This window comes from Tupaia chinensis, unplaced genomic scaffold, assembly GCF_000334495.1.
Source record: "Tupaia chinensis unplaced genomic scaffold, TupChi_1.0 Scaffold000097_1, whole genome shotgun sequence".
Taxonomy (NCBI): Eukaryota; Metazoa; Chordata; class Mammalia; order Scandentia; family Tupaiidae; genus Tupaia; species Tupaia belangeri.
Window position 1 is genome coordinate 6,692,671 of NW_006159559.1, and position 18,242 is coordinate 6,710,912.

At 37.7% G+C, this 18,242-nt stretch overlaps 1 protein-coding gene across 11 annotated transcripts in view; it reads right to left on the reverse strand.

Annotated features, from left to right (window-relative positions):
- SNAP91 (synaptosome associated protein 91) overlaps positions 1-18,242 on the reverse strand; it is a 139,478-nt gene that overhangs the window by 120,566 nt on the left and 670 nt on the right. For 10 of the 11 annotated variants that reach the window (XM_014585874.2, XM_006143360.3, XM_006143362.3 and 7 more), the window contains exons 1-2: positions 17,705-17,797; positions 17,398-17,557 (exon numbers count right to left, since the gene is read on the reverse strand). In XM_014585874.2, the coding sequence (XP_014441360.1) occupies positions 17,398-17,527 (130 nt within the window). In that variant the 5' untranslated portion in view covers positions 17,528-17,557; positions 17,705-17,797. Of the gene's footprint in view, positions 1-17,397; positions 17,558-17,704; positions 17,798-18,242 lie in introns of those variants that run through there. The other variant, XM_014585873.2, reaches the window with a different exon arrangement.

An 18,242-nucleotide genomic window follows, 5' to 3' on the forward strand; every position in this document is an offset into this window, starting at 1 on the left:
CGAAGCAGCACTGTTTTTCTGAATTCACAGCACTACTACTGCATGAAATGATCAGCACAATCCCCAGTGTGGACGAAAGTCTAGTCTCTATTCTACACACAGAACACACCCTTGCGATAGTAAAGTTCCTGTGGCAATGAAGTACAACCAAAAATTAAGTGACTCCTTTGGAACCACGGTAAGAGTAACTGTGGAAAAAAGAACAAGTCGAGAATTACAAAGTAGTAAGAAGATGTAAGTGTTCAACCACCGGTTCTGCCCACTCATCTGTATAGCCCCATCCATTTCCCATAGAACCTTCTATGCACATATTCATGTTCACCCGTATTAAAATACTGTTTGAATTATTAAAACACTTATTGAGGAGCTCAGAAAAACATGAACACACTTCAACCTTATTGGGTTAGGACAGGAAAACACACACACGCACAAATTACATCAAACCATGGTCTAATTTAATTATTTATCTAGAACAGCTGTAAGCTGTACACTTTGACACTAGCCAGGTTAACAGTAAGATTATAAGAGATATTTTAAGGAAATAGTCTATTTCATCTTTAAAAAAGAATAGAATTTTTTTTATTTTAAACAATATTTATCTTGATGGGAAGAAGTACAGAGGATGGTGATGTAAAAACACTTGGCTTTGAAAAGATTAAAAGAAAGGTAAGATTCATCATTTGGATGTTTACTTAACCTAAATTTTAACTTTAGTCTTTTTCTTTAGTGTTATCAGAGTAACAAATAAGTGAAGTATAGCATGGACACAGTCAGCCCTCCCTAGCCCAGGGTTCTGCATCAAGGGCCGGGGCGGAGGGGGTAGAAGGATTCAATCAACCACACATAGAAAATGCTGCTGATATGGACTAGGCCTACATGGTTTCATCTATACTGGACATGAACAGACTTTTTTCTTGCCATTTGTCTCCAAACCCGTGATCCCCAGCCTTCTTGGCAGCAGGGACTGGTTTTACAGAAGACAATTTTTCCATCCGGGGAGGATATTATTTGGGGTGATGCAAACACATTACAGTTATTGTGCACTTTATTTCTATTATCATTACTTTGTTATAATGAAATAACTACAACACATCATAATGCAGTATTTGTCACCTGTATCCAGCACCAGCACCATCACCTCAGTTCCACCTCAGATCATCATTAGATTTTCATGAGGAGTACACAACCTAGACCCCTCACACATACAATTCACAATTGGATTCACATTCCTATGAGAATCTGTTTTTTTTTTTTTTTTTTTGAAGAGGTTTTTGCTATAGGGTGCATGTGCTCGCCAGAAAGTCAAAGAGAGACCAAGAGACAGAAAGCAAGAAATCACTCCCCAGCAGGGATGGCCACACTGCAACCCCTTCTCTTCCATTCTCCTCTCCGGATCTTGGGCACGCACACACACGCGCCCAGTGTGAGTTTAAGCCACTGGGTCCAGTGCTTGAACCGTGATCAGCTACATGGGAGTCCAGCGACATATGCCTACTGCTATTCCCTCCTATGAGAATCTAATGCTACTGCTCTTCTTACAGAAGGCGGAGGTCAGGTGGTAATGCAAGAAAAGAGGGGTGTGGCTGTATATATAGATGAAGCTTCTCTAGCTAGCCCACTGCCCACCTCCTGCTGTGTGGCCTGGTTACTAATAGGTTACTAATGTGTACTGGTTGGGGAACCCTGTTCTAACTAATATAGTATGACTATTTCCTATGGCATTTACAATGTGTTAGGTATCATAAACAATCTAGAGGTGATTAAAAGTATATAGGAGCATATGCATAGGTTATATGGAAATGCCGTGCCATTTTATATGAGGGATTGAATATCCATGGATTTTGGTATCCTTGAGGAGTCTTAGAACCAATTTGCCATGAATAACGAAGGACAATTGAACCTAAATGTACATAGTATATATAGTAATGGAGAGAGGCATTTTGAAATTTTACATTTTTCAGTAATAAAAATGCCAGATTCAGGGGCCAGCAGATGGCATAGTGGTTACAATGCTGGACTCCCACATGGCTGACCACAGTTCAAGTACCAAACACAGTGGTTTGAAAATCATGGCAGGCATGTCTGCACGCATGCCCAAGATCCCAGGAGGAAAATGGAGAAGGGACTGCTGATCCCCCTGGGGCGGGAGTGATTTCTCACTTTCACTCCCCCTGTCTCTATCTCTCTCTGGCAAGCTCATTCACCCTATGGCAAAAAGCTCTTAAAAAAAAAAAAAGCCAGATTCATAAAATTCTATTATTTCAGCAGTAATTGTTAGGAAATGTTATAAATTATGTCACTCCAAACTAAATGACTTTTTTTTTTTTTTTGGAGAGGTTTTTGCTATAGGGTGTGTGAGTTCAACAGAAAGACAGAGAAAGAGAGACAGAAAGAGAGAAATCACCCCCAGGGGGGATGGCCATGCCACAATCTCTTCTCCTCCATTCTCCTCTTGGGATCCTGGGCATGCATGCACATGCACCTGGCATGAGTTTAAGCTGCTGGGTCCAGGACCCAAACCACGGTCAACTACATATGGGCGTCCAGTGACATAACTATTACACCATCTGCTGATACCAAAACTAAATGACTTTTAAAGTTTGTTTTTAATATGTAGTTTTTAAAAAGGCTTTCAAGTAAATTACATATGTCTATAATTTGGGGGGTCTGTTGTCACCAAAAGCATAGGAAGCACTTCCTAGTGTCAGGACCATGATCTAAGAACCAAGCGACAGTCAAGAAGAGGGAAAGATAAGAGGTAAGGCTAGCAGAATGAGTAGGAGAACACCATCAGCAACTGCTTAATGACTGTGTGTAAGAAGTGTTGCATTTATAGTAAATTTGAATTCAGGCCATAAAAATATGTGTGAATATGTATGTGTGTATATCTTCTGGGGAGAAAATAGACATAGCAATCAGAAGTAGGTGAGCGAAGCACGTAGATAAGAATTATGCAGTGTTAGCAACATGTAGAATGTATAATTTTGTTTCCCTGGGACTTAGCTTCCTCATCTATACAAATGAAGAGGTTAGACTTCTAAGATTACCTCCAACCTAGCAGGTCCTCCAGATCTGACCGCTGTCTACAATACAGGTCTTATTTCTTAACTTTCCCTATCTTCCTAAGCTCAGTCTTACCCAAACCCTTAACTCTAAATTCCTAAAATGGGTCTTGCTCTCTGTGAGTCTCTAGATGGCATTCTGCAGCAGCCTTGTCTACTTGATTACCTTCAGAAGGTAAGGAATTAAGCTCGACCAGTCCTCTGCCATGAACCTCCACTGCCATCTCTTTACTTTCTCTGTCAAAACTTGGTTCTTATGAATCGCTTGTAATCCTTTCTTTCTCTTTCTGTTCTCCCCTAATAAGTTATGATTTCTGATGCTAAGGGCTGTGTGTGTTTCATTCACTATGGTATCCCTGCCTCTCAAAACAATTCCTGGCATTTGGTAAACATTCAGATATTTATTAAATGAATAAATAATTATGCTAAATGTTACTTAAAGTCTCAATACTGAACATAATTTCCAATTTTTCCAAAATAAATCCCTAAAAGACACATTAAATATGTTAACATTCATTTCTGTCTTTACAAAGGCAAAAGAGTCCAAAGTTATAGATTAAGCTTATTTCTTGTCCTCATTGCTTTTCGAAAACCCCCAAGTTATTAAAGGTAATGTCACTGTGTTAGTGAATAATATCACTATATACATAGTTAATGCCATTTCAGAGAACATTGAGAGTAAGTAGTCACTTTTGAAACGATGCTTTTCTAACTATCCCTACCATTCACACATATGTACATATGAATTATAAAATGGATATTGTAAAGCAATGATACCCAGCTGTATCCAACTGAAGACAAACTCAAGAAAAGGGCACACATGCACACACACACACACACACACACACACACACATACACACACACACATGAAATGCTGGCTAAGAATTTTTTCTAATATTAATACCTAATTATTCCATATCTAACAGTTAATGTTGTGTACCAAGTACACATTTTAAATCTACAACCGAGATATAGATGTAATTGTCAAAAATCTAACCCTTATTCCAAGTCATCAAGTTGCTCATTGTTCTCACTTTTTATGTGTAGGCTACAATTTTCCCCAGATAGGATTTTTATTATATCACATAAATGGAAGGGTTGAGAGACTGGCAGGAAGTGCACGTTAGCTACGTACATTAGGCAATTTATGTTGTTTGACTGGTTTCCTCCAGTGTCACCCTTCTAGTGCTTTCATAATCTTTGAGAAAATGGTCAAGTTGAAGTCCTTATCTTCTGAAGGTTACCAGGTAAAAGTAAAATCTTTAAATGAAAAGTTTATGAGAAAAAATATGGTCTAAAATTTGGGAAATATTAAGTGTATAATTTAAAAATTCCATAAATATTTACCTAATCCTGTACCATGTCCTGTTTTGTAATAGGGATAAAAGAATCTGAAAGAAACTGCAAACTAGAGGATGAAAGAAAGCACTAAACAGAAGCCCATCATAGCTCAGAGAGTGACATGACAGGGATAAACACTAAAATGAAATGCCTAAAGCTAGATTTTAGAAATGTGATTTTTAAAATGTACTAAAAAATGGAAATAGTACATGCAAAGACCCCAAAATAATGCAGAATATAGTGAATCTAATGAATTTCAAAGTAGCTCAGGAATGAGGCATGGCAGCTGTGTGTGTTTGTGTGTGTGTATGTGTGTATTTCTGTGTAAGTAAAAACAAAAAATAGACAACAGGTAGACTCTCAAGGAATAAAAACACCTGATAATCTAGATAATTACTATAGGCATCCTTCCACTGATTTGGCCAAACTCACAAGAAAATAAGAGCAATTTCTAAGGTCTAAAAAGAAAGAAGTTTTACAGAAAATCACACAGTAAAATAACACTAATGAGAAGGATGCCCTGAAGGCTGTTAATATAAGTGGCCTAGGCTTTCATTTTAACAGCTCTGGGGGAACAGAAGACAAGGTCTTTGGACTAAACAAGGTGACTGGTTAGACCTAAGACCCCTACATAAGCTGAGATCCTCAAAGGGTTGTACTCTTAGTAAAATTTGGAGGAAAATAAGAATATCTTCTAGCAAAGGGAGACAATAGAAAAGCATATCCCACTCACCCTAGGCTATAGTTAGATGAGAGGGAAAATCCCTAGGATATCTATAACCATAGCTCCCCCTTGCCCAAATCTGTGTTTATACTACATATCCACACCAGCACACCAACATGGAAGATCCTTAGAACCATATTTCAAAATTCATAACTTCAAAATTCATGATTTTTCAGATTCTACAAAGGTATTAAATATATGTATACATATACAAAAGAACTTCAAAAATTTGTGAAAAATGAAATTAAAAAATTGATTTAGTATAGAAAAATTTGAATCCATTCCTAAGCTTTTTTTATAATATGCATTTTCCATGAACTTTGTGAAGGACTCCCCCGCCCCCCCCATGTAAGTAACAGTCCAGTATAACCTGGACAACACACCATAATATGACAGTTTTCCTCTAGTTCAACATATGAACTTACATGCTTGATACACAGGTCAACTTTTGCCATCAGATGATTTATAAAAAGAATTTTGGTATTTCTCATCATCTTTTTAGATTTCTAAATTATGGATAGGGATTATAGACATTGACCTGCACTTATGTGGGGTACTCTAAGAGCAGAAATCAATTTCTGTTGCTCCCCAGATGGTAGCACAGGCGGGGTCAATCAAAAACAACACAGACTCTCTCCATGTGCTCCTAGACTTTCCAGGATCCCCACAGATAAAGTCCAAGCCAACGTGATCTCAGTGTCTAAAACTGCAAAACGCATGAGGAAACACCATGATTGAGGCTCAGGCAAAATCAAAAGCATAAACGGAACTCCATATGGTGGGTCTATAAGTTATAAAATATAAAATGTGTTTTGTTTAAAACGGTAAGGAAATAAAAGAGTAACTTAAAAATGTGAGCAAGAAATATATGTGGGGCTGGCAGGTGGTATGGTGGTTGAGGTGCTGACTCCCACATGGCTTAACACGGTTTGAGTCCTGGAGCTGGCAGTCTGCTTCTCCCTTTCCCTTTCTCTCCCTCTTGTCAAATTAAAAAATAATAATAACATAAAAAGTTAAGTAAATAAATAAATCATCCTAAACATTTTTTAAAAAAGGAAATATATGCTATCCAAATAAAGTGCAGAATTGAAAAACTTTTAAAATGCAAAATATAAATAAATAAAAATAAAAACTAAGAATGTGTAAAAGCTGGCAAGACACAGCTAAAGAAAGACCTGATGCTCTGGAAGATATCTGAAAAGCAAATTATGCTTAACAGAAAAGGAAGACTAAGAAACTATTGGGTCATCGGAAAAGTCATGATGCATGTGTACATAGAAAAATACATCATGACTTTCTCGATAACCCAATATAAAAGATATATTTAGAGATACAAAATGTAATGAACTCTAACACATGCCTAATCAATCTGAAGAACAGAAGAAAGAGAATGGGTATAGGCAACAATCAATAATTAAAAGTCTGAGAATTTTCCAGAACTAAAGAAAAAGATGAATTCTGAGATTTAGGCAACTCAACAAGTTCCAAAAGGGATAAACAAAAGGGTAAGCCACATGTAGACCCACATACACTACAGAAGGAAAAGACAAGCAGAAGATATTAAAAGCAGTCATAAAAACAAAGGGATTACCTAAAGTTAGGTAGACTGATAGATGAAGTCTTGAGAGCAACAATGGAAATCAAATGTATAGAATAATACCTTCCAAGAGAAAACCACTGTAACTCTAAAACTGTATATTCGAGCCACTATCCTTCAAAATCATGAATGGGTTATTTTTTGGTAAATATAAGTAGTTTACTAGTAAAATGCCTCACTGAAAGAGCTTCAGAGAGATATAGTCCAAGAAAACCTTAGATATAATGAAGAATGGTGAATAAAGAAGTTAGTTACAAGGTAATGTATGGTGAAGAAGGAAGGGCCAAATCACTAAGTTACTTACGAAACTTGTATAGAGTTGTACTAGCAGTAATAATCCTAGTAATAACAACAGCAACTACTGTACTAGTAATGGTCGGTAACAGTAGTGGTAGTAAAAACTGATCATTATTGCATATTGAAGTGTCAAACACTGTGCTAAGTATTTCACTTACATTATCTCACTTGTTGCTTAACAAGAGTGAAGTATATACTACTATTAATCTTCATTTTTCAGATGAGATTTACTACCGATATAAACCAAGGAGAAAAACAGCTAAAGAATAAAATTTTAGAGACTTTTTAAACAACTGTCTACTCCCTAGGAGAAATGAGGGATAAACTCTCATGTTGGTGGCTTGGGCAATTAAGTAGGCAATGCCTGAGACTCAATAGCAATCAAAGACAGAATAAATACCCAAAGAGGGGTAGAATTATGCCTTATTTATTTATTTTAGTTTGCTATAGGGCATGTGTGCTTGCTAGGAAGAAACAGAGCAAGAGAGAGAAGAAAGAGAAGAGAGAAAGTGAGAAATCACTCTCCAGGGAGAATGGCGACACCACAGTCCCTTCTCTTCCATGTGTCCTCTCAGAAGTTTGGGCATGCATGCACACGCACCCAGCATGGGTTCCAAGTCCCTGCATCCAGGACTCAAATGCTCAGTTGGCCATGTGCAATTCAGTTGTCTTTACCACCGCCTACTGCCCCTGTTTCCTTTGGAATGGTGAGTTTTCACAATTCGTGGAAAAAGAACAAAATGTGATAGATTGGTTGCTGGAAAAGGTCACAAAGTCCAAGGAGAATGTGAGGAAGTGGCTTTGTTTATTTTAAGTAGACATTTGAAAATGCTTATAAGAGAGAGAGAGAATGAGAGGTTAAAAATAGGGATGACAGAAAGAATAACTCATGCAGAAAGGAGAGTTATAATTTAAAACAAAAGTGCTAAACCTATGAGAAAAGGCAAAACTACACAGTGTAGTCAATTACCTAGTTTCTCTCTGTCTCTTGAGAAGCAGCAATGGCATATCACAAAATTCCTTAGAAGACACTAGAATTTCCTTAAAGATGAATACTAAGGAAGCCTTATATAGGCACTCCACTTAACAACCAAGTCACATTTCTACAACTAGCTTACTAAGCAAATTAGTCAATAAGTGAGGAGCTTAAAAGGCAGATGTCTTATAGTATGTCATGGTGCCATAGGGTAACAAGCTATGTATTTTTAAATAGATATCACATGACATACTAGAATAATATAATTCTATCCTACAAAAAGCATATATTAGGTAAGTGCCAGAAAGCAATGAGACATACCACAACACAATAATATGAACCTGGCACAACCATTTTTTATTTATTCTGAATACTATTTATGAATGCACCAACTTATGAATGAAATATGTAGTCTCATGTGATTGTGAACATCTGTGTAGTGACTGAGGGAACCAAAGATAGAGAAAGGGGATTCCCCACCTGGAGAAGAGGTGGTTAAGTCCGAGTGTTCCAGTGGTTGTTAAACAGGTAGGTTGTTAGGTGAGGAATGGCTATATAAACAAGCCGGGAGGGGGATCCTCACACACATAGGATAAATATAGAGAGATCAGGAAAAACAGCTATAGAAAGACTGGACTTGAGGATATAATTTTTTCTCAGGTTTGTGCTTTCACTCAATCACTTCGAGGAAGAAAAGGAAGACTCCATCACTTTCTCTCTCTCTCTCTTTAGGTTTTTGCCATAGGATGTGTATGCTCACCAGAGAGAGACAGACAGAGATGTGAGAGAGAAAGTGATAAATAAATAACCCTCTGGGGGTATGGCCACACTGCAATCCCTTCTCCTCCATTCTCCTCCCAAGATTTTGGGCATGCACGCACACACGCCCAGCATGATTTTCAAGCTACTAAGTCTGGGACTCGAACCATAGTCGGCCATGTGAGAGTTCAGTACCTTAACTACCATATCAACTTCTGGTCCCAGGATTCATCATGTCTTACCCCCAGGTCATTATACAATGGACACTAGAGTGTGCCATTCAACTATTCTCCTCTTTACAAGAAAGAAAAAAAAAATGGGACAATTCCCACATTACACAAATGTCTAAGAAAAAACACACAGCCATTTCCCTTGACACATACACACCCAAAAAACAAACAAACAAAAAAACAAAAAAAAAACACAACACACTTCTCTAAAAATAGAAATTTGCAAAAGAAATAAAGTCAAAGACTATTTTTAATGGCAAGAAATGTGGCTTTTAAAATGCACTATGATAATACTTGAAGATTCTCTCAGTAGATACTGGCTCAGAAGATGAGTCACTGTAATTCTGTAAGGAAAGCATCATCAGCCCTCAGGGAACAGAGTTCTAAGTCACTTCTGACCTTCTTTACCAAGTTACTGAAACCAAAGTAAGCTCCGAAGAACTCCCTATCCCAGCACTAATCAATTTGAAGGGAGAAGGTAAGATGTTTAAAGGATATTATTTGTGAAAAGATAAGAGAGAGATCCATGACAACTAATTACACAGATTAAATTACAAGTCTTTAGCACCCACTTCTTAAACATTAAAAGTAATGCACCACTAATATAAATTTTAATCTAAAATGCTGTAAGCTGATACTACAATTAAGATATACCTATTAACTATATAATTTTCTATATTTTATGTATTTTTCCATATATACATTTTTAAAAAAATATCACTACAGCAAATTCTTAAAAATCAATTTCATTCATTGATTTTATACAGGTTCTAACAAAGTGTCTGCTAACTACATGGACCACCAAAAGAGAAAAAAATTTCAAGTGACCCTAATCTATTTAACATTATAACATTATAAAAGTTCTTGTGAAAAAGAGAAAGTAAAAATCCAGGCAAAATATCCTTGTTTTCTCCTAGTTGATATAGAGCCTGCTTTGGTCATTTCTAAAGCATGCTTTTTCCTATTACCTAAGATTCCTCACTCTTCTGTCTCCCTTACTCCTGTCAACCCCAAACCTCATGTGACTCTTCCCTCCTCTCTGGGATACTGAGCAGCATCCAAAAATGTCACAGGGCCACACGAACTGGACTCCTTACAGATTTATGGTAAGAACCATAAACTGATTAAATGCCTTTCAGAATCGAATTCCCCCCATCCCTTCTTGATTGCCTAAAAATGTAATATAGTCTATCCTAAACCATCTCCACATTTTGGCTGAGTCTTCCAATAAAACCAAGAAGATAGAGTGTATGCCCTGTTGTAGCAAAATGAGAGGATGTGTTTAGAAAACAACACGTCATTAAATGAGAAAAACTGAAATAAAAGAAAATATGTATTCAGAGTAACTTAGTATACTAATATGGGAAGTTACCCTAGTGTTCAGTAATCTTTTACACATTGTTCTACTTAAGTTAGTCAATAATCTTTGCTTACCTTTTGAATCTTTCAGCACTATAGAAAGCCCTGTTTTCACAAATATAAATATATGATATCCACTGAATTAGTGTACAAATAATATCTATATAAATTAAAATGTATATATTCTCAATTACTTTATGTATATATAGAAAATTAGTTTCAGATTTAATTTCCATTTTATTTTGTTCACAAAATTTCTTACTTTGTTGCAGGTATTTTTTTTTTTTTTTTTAGTTTTTTTTTTTTTTTTTGAGCTGCCTTGGTCTTTTCCTTCTATGGACTAGTAAATGCTATATACTCAAATAGAAAATACTGCTTTTAGCATCAGTACATGTAATCTGTCTCCATAAAAACCCTATATTCCTCTCTGTATATACAGTGATCACATGCTTAACTTGAGAATATGTGTCTGAGGCAGGTATAAAATAAGTAGAAGGAGTCCTTAGGAAAGTTATAGTTTCATTGGTGTGACAAGCTGTCCTAATAGATCACAGCTAGAGAAGGTTTTAATTTACTAATTTTTGCTTTGAGTCGAAACGTAGTCCATGTTTCCTACTACCTTTACCAGATAATCTTATAAGAAAAATGATTTTACTTTTTCCTAATTTGGGAGGACAAGAATCATTAGTAAATTGAGCTTCAGTGCTTGAAGCATTTGCCTTTTATGTGACATAATCTCCTTATTAAAAACCCTCAAGAAATTTAATATGGGGGGGGGAATAGGATTACTGGTAACCAAGTTGACTTCATAAGGTTTGTTTGGATGTTAATAGTCATGTCTAAGTTAAGTTTTTATGATGTTCAAGAGGGTATATAACAACGTAGTGCATATAAAAAACATTCATAATAAGTACTATTAACTATAAAATGAATCTTATTGTAGGCCTGCAAAACTTTACAAATTTCCCAGCATGTATTATTTTGGGTCAACTCTTTTTTTTTTTTTTTCTTTTGGCTTAATGTTGACACAGTATTGGGTAGGTACTGGGTGCCATAATCTTTATTATTTGGCTGGGACTATCCTTTAGGTCATCAGGTCTAAAACAGAAAAGGAAAACCCACTGATGTGTAAAACATTTATAAGCAAGAAGGCAAATATTTGTTGAGTCCTATATGTTTTAGATACTATCAAGTAGGTACCAAAAATTACAAGGAAAGGGAGACAAGAATGTACAGATGGCTCCAGAAATAATAATATCAAACTAATGTCAACTATTAAACTAATGTCTGTTAGATGTTTAATCATCATGTGCAAATGACAATAGTATAGAAGGGTAGGAAATGGAATGAACATTTTACACAATCCAAAGAACTGAACAAATATTCCCTTATTTACATCATTAAGGTTTACTGTATCCTTTGAATGTAATATATAGCTGCTGACTTTGGTGATGGTTTTCTCAATGTTTTTCCTTCAAGAAACATACCTATTTTTTTTAAAGGGGGTGTATAACCTGGGAATATATGGATAGAGGTTGTTTTAGTTTTTTTTTTTTTTTTTAAGGTTTTTACCATAGGACACATGCACTTGTCAGAGAGAGATAGAGACAGTAAGATGAAAAATGAAAAGTTACCCCCCAAGGAGGGATGGCCACATTATATCCCATTATCTGTTCTCCTCTTAGGATTTCAGGCAGACATGCACATACATACGGTGTGATTTTCAAGTTGCTGGGTCGAGGACTTGAACCAGAATTGACTATGTGAGAGTTCAGCACCTTAACCACTGTACCACTTGCTGTTCCCTCTATAGAGTTTTTTTTTTTATCTCTACTTTTTAATCATAAATTCTGCCCTAGGTGTTAACAAATCATTTCTTTAATTGTATAAATTATATGCCATTAAGCATAATTTTATAAATCAACACAATTAACAATAATTTTTTAACTTATGAACACAAAGAGAAAAATAATCTTTTAATTTCGTACTTTAAATAATATCAAATACACACTTGTGGTGGTATGGAGGTTAAGGAACTGGATTCCCACTATTAAACTAATAGGGCTAACCATGGTTGAAGTCCTGAACCTGGTGGCTTGCTTTCTCACTTTCCCTCTCTCTCTCTCTTTCTGGTCAAACTGAAAAATGATAATAATAAATAAAATTAAATAAATAGTTATTTAAAAATATACATTTTATAAAGATTCTGAACTAAATCTTATAGCTTAAAAAAAATCATAGAACCACAGACTTTGTTCTTACACCTTCCAGTCTAAACTCCAAGCAAAATAGTTATATACAGTCAAGCAAATAATTTTCTTTTGTTTCAAACCCCCCAACTCTACATTTTGAGTTCTCTTCTTCCCAATCAGTATTTAATATTTTCAAAAGTAAAACATCAACTACTTAAGAATGCTTCAGATCAAGATGACAATCCTACACAAATAATTCTACAAATTTAATGCAATCCCAATCAATCTACCAGAAATATTCCTCACAAAAATAGAAAAAAAAAAAAAAGATAAAATTTGTCTGAAAGCATAAGAGGCTCTGTATGGCCGAAGTAATACTACGTGAGAGGAATAAAATAGGAAGCATCTCACTTCTCAACCTCAAAACATATTACAAAGCCATGATAATTAAAATGGTATGGTATTGACACAAAAATGGACAGGTAGACGAATGGAACAGAATTGAGAACACCCAAATAAATCCCAAAACAGAGCCAACTGACTCTCGGCAAAGAGCACAAGACAATTCAGTGGTAAAAAGAAAATCTCTTCAGCAAATGGTGCTGGGAGAACTGGATATCCACCTGCAGAAGAATAAAAATAGATCCTTGTCTCTCACCACTAACAAAAATTAACTCGAGATGGATTGAGGATCTCAACATAATACCTCGAACTATAAATACTGGTGGAAAACACAGAAAAAAACTCTTGGAGACCTTGGAGTAGACAAAGACTTCTTAATGCAGACCTCCAGGGCCCAGCAGTTGATGTAATGGCTGTGTCGCTGGACTGCCATGTAGTTGACCGCAGTTTGAGTCCCAGACCTGGTGGATTAAACTCACACCAGGCGCATGTGTGTGCATGCTCAAGGTTCTAAGAGGAAAATAGAGGAGAAGAGATTGTGGTGTGGCCTCTCGCTTTCTGTCTCTCTGTCTCTCTCTGTGTTTCTGGCAAGCGCATGGACCCTATAGCAATAACTTCTCCAAAGTAAAGATCTCCAAAGCACAGGCAATAGTCACAAAAATAGAAAAATAAGACTATGTATTAGGCTGAGAAGCTTCTGCACAGCAAAAGGAACAATAAGTAGAGTGAGAAGACAACCCTCAGAGTAGAAGAATATATTTGTAAATTATACCTCAGATAAGGGACTGATAACCAGAATATACAGGTAACTCAAGCAGCCTACCCCCCCACACACACACACACATCAATCCAATTAAAAGATGGAAAAAGGAGCTGAACAGACAATTATCCAAAGAAGACATACAAATGGCCCAAAAACATATGAAAAGATGCTCGACATCTCTTATCATAAGGGAAATGCAAATCAAAGCCACAATGAGATATCTCTTAAGCCCAGTCAGAATGGCTAAAATTAAGAAAATACATAATGATAAGTGCTGGCGAGGCTGTGGAGGCAGAAGAACTTTCCTATACTGTTGGTGGGAATGTAAATTAGTACAACCACTTTTGAGAATGATATGGAGATTCTTTAGAAACCTACAAATACAACTACCATAACCCAATAACTCCATTTTTAGATATTTATCCAAATGATAGAAAAACCCTCAGTCAGAAAAACACTTGCACATCCATGTTTACTGCAGCATTATTTACTATCGCTAGGACATGGAATCAACCCAAATGCCCAAAAATAGATGACTGGATTGGAAAAAAAAAAATGTGGCATATGTACTCTATAGAATACTACCCAGTCATAAAAAACAATGAAATCCTGACATTTGATGCAAAGTGAACAAATATGGAAGACTTAATGCTAAGCAAAGCAAGTTAGGTTATGAAAGACAGACTTTGTATGCCCCCACTCAATATATACCGATTTTCTGTACTCTATGGCAGAAGCTGGAAGATGGGAAGGTATAGTAGCAAGGGGGACAATGGTAGATACTAGAGATAGTGAAGATAGGGGTAATATGGGGGTGGGTAATGGAGGGATAAAGGGAGGGGAACAGGAGAAGAAGAGTACATATAATTGACCAAAAAGTTATTTGCTGCTGCTGATGTATAGTAATATCTTGGTCTTGACTGATATGTATAATAATCATGCTGGAAAAGGACATGTCATAAGCTGTAAAGACATATATGATTAGATGTAATATAAAATAAGCTTTAAAAAAAGAATGCCTCGGTGCCTATAGAGAAATTTAGGTATGTATTTCTATATTTTAATACCAAGTATAACTCATTTTTGTAACTGTTGTGTTACTGGAACCCCATGAATGAATTACTGAGGTAGTCTGCTACTTTTTAAAGAAACTTTACAAGTAATTCTGAGCAAAGATGTCCTCTTATAACTCATGTAACAATTTTTACATTCAAATTTTTCATATGTTTTCTTAGAAAAGGACATAGTAGTGTGATATGCTTATTTCCTAATTTATCCAATAGGTTGATTTTAAGTGGGAGATAATTTATTTTATAACCTTTTTTTTTTTTTACTATAGGGAGCATGTGCGTGCCAGAAAGACAGAGAAAGAGAGACGTAAAGTGAGAAACACCCCCCAGGGGGATGGCCACACTGCAATCCTTTCTGCTCCATTCTCCTTTCGGGATCTTGGGCACACATGCACACGCGCCCAGCATGAGTTTAAGCCACCGGGTCTGAGACTCGAACCGCGGTCAACTACATGGGAGTTCAGCAACATAGCCATTACGCTAACTGCTGGTCCCATTTTCTGCTTATTTTTTAAGTGACAGAATTAAATTTTTTCAAGCATGTCATAGAAGAGACTGCAATATGGGTGCAGGTTGTAATACTCAGTTTCACACAAAGTTATGTAAACAGGGTGGGTATTTTGGAGACTAGACCACTTAGGATAATATGGTATCTTTTTACTACCTTTAGATATAGAATAAAACTAAAAAAACTACAGATGGCAGTTAAATGTAATTGTTAAAAGCTGTGAAGTTAATCATGCATCTTGAATTTTTTTAAGTGGTAACAAATAACTGAAGTAAAGTTCAGTATCTGGCATATAGTAGCTGCTCAGTAAATGTTTAGCACTCATGATTATGACTATTAATAACTCAACACCAATTCCCATTTCTGCTACTTTATTCTAACATGGGATCTTCCTCCTATGTTCCGCACCTTCAGAATCCCCCCACTTGCTGGGAGATAATGGAAAAAAATGTTCCTCTTTCAAAATTTTCAAGTACTTTCCCAGATCTAAATGACTAAGTTCACTAAATATTTAAATCTAGAAAAGTCAGTCTTAATCTGAATGTTTTCACAAAATGGTCAAACCTGTGAATACTCTGAAATATATCAATACTTCTGTCATTTTCATGATAGATTAGCATGTAACAAATTTATAACCTATACCCATTTTATTATGAAGATTTTTCTAGACTAACACATGCCTCTGAGAAATGAGTCATCTTTTTAGAGTTGGGGAAACTGATGGAAAGATGGCTAAATGATTCAGCATGCTGCAGCAAAATGAGCTGGTCATGAATTTATAATTTCCACTTCTGTTAGGGTGTTCTGGCCCTTGTGGCCTCTCTAATCCCATACTGCATAACACATGATACTGTAATCAATAAATTTTGTTAAAGATTCCCTTGGGAAAAGAATAATGGTGTTTTCCCTCCAGATGAGTTTCTAGAAACAAAATTATTCAATGCTATGAGACAACAGGCTCACAAGGCTGGTCACCTCTTACAATGTCCGGTTGTAAACTGTAGCAAGCTTTGCTTATACAGATAATAGGGCTAGAGTCAGCTTTAACACTGGTGCATTTTCTGAGCTACAGAGGGGAGACTGTGGGGGAAAGCAAAGCAAGTTAGGTGGGAAATGAGTACGGCCTGTGTCTCCCATGCCAACGCTGATCTTTACCGACACACATCAGAATGGGACAGAAGATCTTAAACGAGACAAAAACACTGGGTAACAACTGCAGAACATACTCTCATGTAGCATTACATAGAAGGAGCCTCACTACCCAAAACAGGTGAAAGTCTTTTTCCTAAGTGTCCTTATTTACCCTTCAACAACAAAAGATTTTTAGTCAAATAAAATGTTTCAGAAATATAGATTCCAAACTAGAATTAAGACCTTTTCTATCAAATAACCAATATGAAAAAGAACATTATGAATTAAATATTTTCATCTAAAATTGCACCATCTCAAATGCTAGGAGAATACATCCATTTCATGACCACAGTATAGTCATCCACCCAACATTCTCTGAGAATGGGTCACAGAATTGTACAAGGGTGTGTACAATGAAATCGCCATTATCTATGAAGCCTCCTCATCCAATAGCCTGAATTTATTTCTGTGTGATATGGTGGCTGACATATAACAGACACTCACACACACACACACACACACACACACACACACACACACCCTTAGCAACGACACTGGAAAAGATAGTTTTAGAACTACCCAACATGTATTTAAGAAGAAAATAAGGTGACCTCCCATGAATCTCTCTTTTTAATTTAATTTGATTGTTATTTTTTGCAACCCCTAGTATCTTCTAATCTGGAGGAGGGAGAGTGGTAAAGGGGGGAAAGGGGGTTGAAAAACCCCTAATCCAGAGAGTACAATTCTCTCTCCCTACTCCCCTCTCTATTTTCCCTCCACCAAGACCTTGGAGGTCAATATGAGAAATAATGGCTCCAAAGACTCAAGGAGACACTTTGACGGTTGGAGATTCTGAGCTCAAGGACTACCAGGCCGGGAGTTCCAGAGGCCGCAGCATTATTGACAAGCAAGCCCAGGCCGCACCGCCTGCAAACCGGGTGCTTCTGCCGTGCGCATGTCCCACTTATATAAAGAGATGCTTACAGTCCAGGTGCTTTTTCTTGGGGCCCATCACTTCATGGGTGGTGGCTTTGCAGACCGCTCTTGCTACAGCAGAACCTGTCACGCTGTACTGAGCGGCGGCGATCCGATCCGTGAGCGTTTGGCCCGACATCTTCTCTGGCTGCGTCTATCGCCTCCTCTTCTGCCAAAAAAAGAGGAGATGGTCCCACTTTAACCCGCAGACCCTTCCCTCGGAGCATCCAGGCCTTGCCTCCTCCAGCCACAAGGCGTCTCTGTCTCTCCTCCTCAGTCCCCGCCCTGACACCACCTCTCGGGGCCAGCAACGCACCAAGCTCGCTCGTGCAACGCGATCCATGAGGTCCTGGACATGAGTAGGGCCGTCACAGAACCTCAGCGCCGGTTCCAGTCCTAGCATCATGGCACTGTCTCTGTTCCTCCACCTCCGTCCTCCGCGCGGCCCGCCTCGCCCCTGCGTGCCCCCTGTCAATCAGCGTTCTCCTCGCAACCTGATCCCGGGGTGCGGGACCAGCTCCTGCCAGCTCTGGGGTTCCTCCCTGGGAGCCGCGCCCGCCGGGTGCCCACCTCCTACCTACTCGCCGCATTACTGTCTCCTAGCCTCTATCAGGCCAAGAATGAATCGGATACCTAAGCCCTAGCCACCTCCTTTCTCCCCCTCGCGCTGCAGCAGCAATGGCTTGTCCTCCCGCGGTCGCGGTGGAGATAATCCTAGCGTTGCGCCATGTTATGCCCTCGCCTCCCCTTCCTTCCCCGCCGCCGCCTCCAACACCCCGCCAAGCCCCTTCGCCGGGTTCTCCCCCTCCCCCGTCTCCGAGTCCGGGCCGCACCAGCCGCACGCCGGCCCCGGC